The 4,445-nt window shown below is 50.4% G+C and overlaps 1 protein-coding gene across 1 annotated transcript in view; it reads right to left on the reverse strand.

Annotated features, from left to right (window-relative positions):
- MIPOL1 (mirror-image polydactyly 1) overlaps window positions 1–4,144 on the reverse strand; it is a 213,270-nt gene extending 209,126 nt beyond the window's left edge. The window contains exon 1 of the mRNA XM_015410227.1: window positions 4,065–4,144. Coding sequence (XP_015265713.1) covers window positions 4,065–4,144 — 80 coding nt within the window. The remainder of the gene's footprint in view (window positions 1–4,064) is intronic.
- Between the last annotated feature and the right edge of the window lie 301 nt (window positions 4,145–4,445).

A 4,445-nucleotide genomic window follows, 5' to 3' on the forward strand; every position in this document is an offset into this window, starting at 1 on the left:
TAAGTTAAATTCGCCCATTCCTGTCCACTTTAGTTCGCTGATTCCCAAGATGTCGATGTTCAGTCTTGCCATCTCATTTTTGACCATGTCAAACTTTCCTTGATTCATAGATCTTACATTCCAGGTTTCTATGCAGTATTGTTCTTTGCAGCATCGGACTTTCCTTTCACCATCAGACACATCCACAGCTGAGCGTCCTTTCGGCTTTGGCCCAGCCACTTCACTCTTTCTGGGATTACTTGTACTTGCCCTCTGCTCTTCCCCAGTAGCATATTGGACACCTTCCGACCTGAGGGGCTCATCTTCCGGCATCATATCTTGTAGCCTTTTGTTCCTGTCCATGGGGTTTTCTTGGCAAAAATACTGGAGTGGGTTGCCATTTCCTTCTCCAGTGGATCACACTTGGTTTGAGTTCTCTGCTGTGGCCTGTCCATCCTGAGTGACCCTCCACGGCATAGCCCACAGCCTCATTGAACCACACAAACCCCCTTGCCACATGATGGCCTTAGGTGACCACTATTCAAGGGGATTAGCATTGATGGGCTCAGTGGACTTGGTGAGGTACTCCCTCACCATCACCTCTGCCAAATCCTCCAGCATTGCACACCTGGCCTCCCCACCACTGCTGCTGCTGACCTTCCACTTCACCACTGAAAACCAGTGGTGGGGATTCTGCCTGGATGGGCTCTTTGAGGCAGAGGTGCTGGGCTGCAGCTCCTCCCCCCATCTTCCTCCTCCCCAGCTTATTCCACCATTATTCCCTCTGGCCACATCTGCTGGCACAAAGCCTCTGCACTTCTCTGTAGAGCTCACTCTTCCACTCCATGAGCTCTGCATTAATGAGAACAATGTTGCTTTTAATCCATGAGTCACACATACAGGCCAGGTTGCACTCCTGTTCCTTGCAAAGAGGATAAAACCTAGTGGCAAAGCCTACCTGCAACCTCTCTGCCAAGGCCATGACCTCTGGGAGAACAAGTGTCCTCTCAGAGCCCAGCTGCAGTGTAAGGCCAGCACCCAGTCCAGGCCTCGAATTAGGGGGATGACTTGCTCCAGGCTGGCCATATGGGCACAGAGCATGTTGGTGGTGTCCTGGAAGGTCAATGTCTATGACCATATAGCCACAGACAATGTTGCTACTGCTCACCAACTCCCTCAGGCTATTCTGTAACATGGTGGCCATGTTTGCTGCTGTGTGGTCTGCATCCATCCCCTTCATATGGAGCAGAACCACTTTGTAGCCAGGTGGCAGAACTGTCCTTTCCTAGGGCCTGGGCCCAACAGTCCAGACAGTGAGGACTTCAGTTGCCACCAGTAGGGGGTGAGGGAGAGGCAGGTGTGCTGCTGACTGCTCCAGAGGTTCATGGTAAAAAGGACTGTTTGGCCTTGCACTTTCGAGAGCTCAGGCTTGTCCATCACCACTATGGAGCAGTGAATGGAAGGCAAGTCTTGCTAGTTCATTCCAGGCAGATGATGCCCTTGAGGTGAGCAGCCTTCACTGCTGCCAGCATGTTGGCATCAATGTCCACGACCATATAGCAACAGACAATGTTGCTACTGCTCACCCACTCCCTCAGGCTACTCTGTAACATGGCGGCCATGTTTGCTGCTGTGTGGTCTGCATCCATCCCCTTCATATGGAGCAGAACCACTTTGTAGCCAGGTGGCAGAACTGTCCTTTCCTAGGGCCTGGGCCCAACAGTCCAGACAGTGAGGACTTCAGTTGCCACCAGTGGGGGGTGAGGGAGAGGCAAGTGTGCTGCTGACTGCTCCAGAGGTTCATGGTAAAAAGGACTGTTTGGCCTTGCACATTCGAGAGCTCAGGCTTGTCCATCGCCACTGTGGAGCAGTGAATGGAAGGCAAGTCTTGCTGGTTCATGGTCCTCCACAAGGGGATGGAGTATCAGGGAGCCAGGTTCTGCAGCAACCAGCAAAAGCCTATGTACTTCACAAGGGAGAAAGGCTGGCCATCCACAGCAATCACCTCACCGATGAGGTGAGTGAGTGCTTCCTGAGTCCTCCCTCTTGCCCTTTTTGGTGGTACGGTTGGTGTTCCTAGGGCCATGACTTCTCTGAGCATGGGGAGCCTTTCTTAGAGGAGCCTCCTGCTCCTCTCCCTGCTTGTCCCTGCTGAGAAGGAGTGGGCCTCTTCCTCCTCCCACTGCCCACCACTCCTTCCTCTGGCAGCAACAAAGTGGGGTGCACATTTTGCAGGTGCCTGTGAAGAATGGAGGAATATAGGTGTTGGGTGTCTATGCCCCTCTGGACATGGCTGTGGCACAACTGGCACTCTGCTATACAGGGGTCACTGGGGAGGGTATGGGAGTGTTTTCACACGTTGGCCTGGAAATGGGGCCCCACAATTGGAGCAGGTGGAAGGCACAACTGCCCTCTGGTGCTGGGCTGAGAGGTGCCAGAGCAGGGTGTACTTAATGCAGCAGGAGTAGCAGGGAGTTGAGATGTGGAAGGGGAGGATGTTTCTCCCCCCACTGTCTGAATCACTGCTGTCAGAGTCTTCTACAAAGACTTTTAGCAACTGCTGGTGTCTGGGCAGAACTGCTAAAAACTCTTTCCTCTTAAGAGAGCCCCATGGACAAAGCATGGGAAGGAGGCTCCAAGATCCCTGGTGATGCCCTGCTGGGGTGGGGCTCCAGGCAATGGCAGGCTGGATTTGGTGCCTGAGAACAGGGTCCTCTGGTGCACAGGGGGAGGGCTTCATCCCCCTGTGATAAGACCCCTTCCATTCGCTTTCACCTTCCTGGTGATCACAATCAGGAGGGGTAGGTATAAATGTGGGCCCTTGTCCAAGGAACTCACCAGCTAAGCCTCTGTGTTCTGCTGGAGCAGAGAGACTGGGTGGCTCAGAGTCCTGAGACTACCCTTGACACCCAAGCCCTGGGAGGGTATATAAATGTGGGCCCTTGTCCGAGGAACCTACCAGCTAAGCCCCTGCATTCTTCTGGAGAGACTGGGTGGCTCAGAACCCTAAAACCACCCCTGACACCCAGGCCCTGCATTCTTCTGGAGCAGAGTGGGTGGCTCAGAACCCTAAAACCACCCCTGACACCCAGGCCCTGGGAGGGTATATAAATGTGGGCCCTTGTCCGAGGAACCCACCAGCTAAGCCCCTGTCCTCAGCTGGAGCAGAGAGACTGGGTGGCTGAGAGCCCTGAGTCCACCTACACCCAAACCCCAGCAGCAAAGAGCAGATCACAAGCAGGAAGGGTGGGGGTTTAAAATCTGGGTCCCCAGCTGAGGAACCCAGTAGCTAAGCCCCACTGCTTGGTGTGAACAGAGAGACTGGGTGGCTCAGAGCCCTGAGTCAACCTACACCCAAACCCCAGCAGCAGAGAGCAGATTACAAGCAGAAAGCAATGAATATGTTCTGCTTTTAACAAGTTCCACACCTCCCTCTTTTACTGTCACCAGCCAACATATAAAAGCATGAGAGAGGAGTTGACTGAATATATAGCATTCTGAGCACATAGAGCAGAATGGATTGGCAGCTGGCAGTGCCTGTTAAGGTTTGGAGGGCTCCTGCTGGCATTTCCAAGGCTGGAGAATTCCGCTCCCCATTGCCTTGGAATGTTTTGTAAATAGTTCAACTGAGCAGCGCAAGTCTGTCTGAAAAATGTATCCATTCACGAACTGCCAAGAGCCACTACAAACAGTACTAAAAGTTCGTGGAGGTTTGGGAACCACGAACCGAACAAAATTCGTCATAAACTTTAGTTTGTGAGCTAGTTTGTGCCCATCCCTTGTCTCATAAAAAACTTTTCATGCCGTTCTCTTCACATAGAGGTTATTCTAGCATCCCACCTATTCTCCAATATAATTTAACTCAAGAATCTAGTTTTCTTTTTTAAAGAGACATTTGGTTCTACAGTCACAGTTTGCAGATCCCTTACCTATAACAATGATACAAATACTTATAATATACTGTAAACCCCATTAACTCACTATAAATGGTCATCAGTTTCCATTAGCTTCTCTTGACAAGCCTTGCTTATGACAGTGAAACAAGCTGAATATTTTTAAAGACCTAGAATGATCAGTTTGCTTACCTTGACCCTGAAGAGGTAGTAATGTTACTTAGGTGCAAAGTTTGGTCAGTAGTTTGCATGCTACTTAAGCTTGCAGTCATCTGGCCTAATGGTTCTGTTTGTTCACTGTTTGTAGCCAGTTCTCTTGCTGAGACCTTGCTGAAGAACTTTGAAAATCCAGGTAATCAAGGAAAGATCCGACTTCCCTTTCCTTGGAATTCCGCCCCAGGTCAAAATGCCCTATTTGGAAAACAGCAACATTTAAGTGTTTAATTAAAGAGCATAAACATACTTATTTAAGATAGCTTAAAGTTAAGTACAGTTAAAGCCATCTACTGGTGAAATAGATATTTGTTTTAGTGCCAGCTTAACTGCCATGGCTTGTCCCACAGTATCTTATGG

This window comes from Gekko japonicus, unplaced genomic scaffold (assembly GCF_001447785.1).
Source record: "Gekko japonicus isolate JY-2015 unplaced genomic scaffold, Gekko_japonicus_V1.1 scaffold1150, whole genome shotgun sequence".
NCBI lineage: Eukaryota > Metazoa > Chordata > Lepidosauria > Squamata > Gekkonidae > Gekko > Gekko japonicus.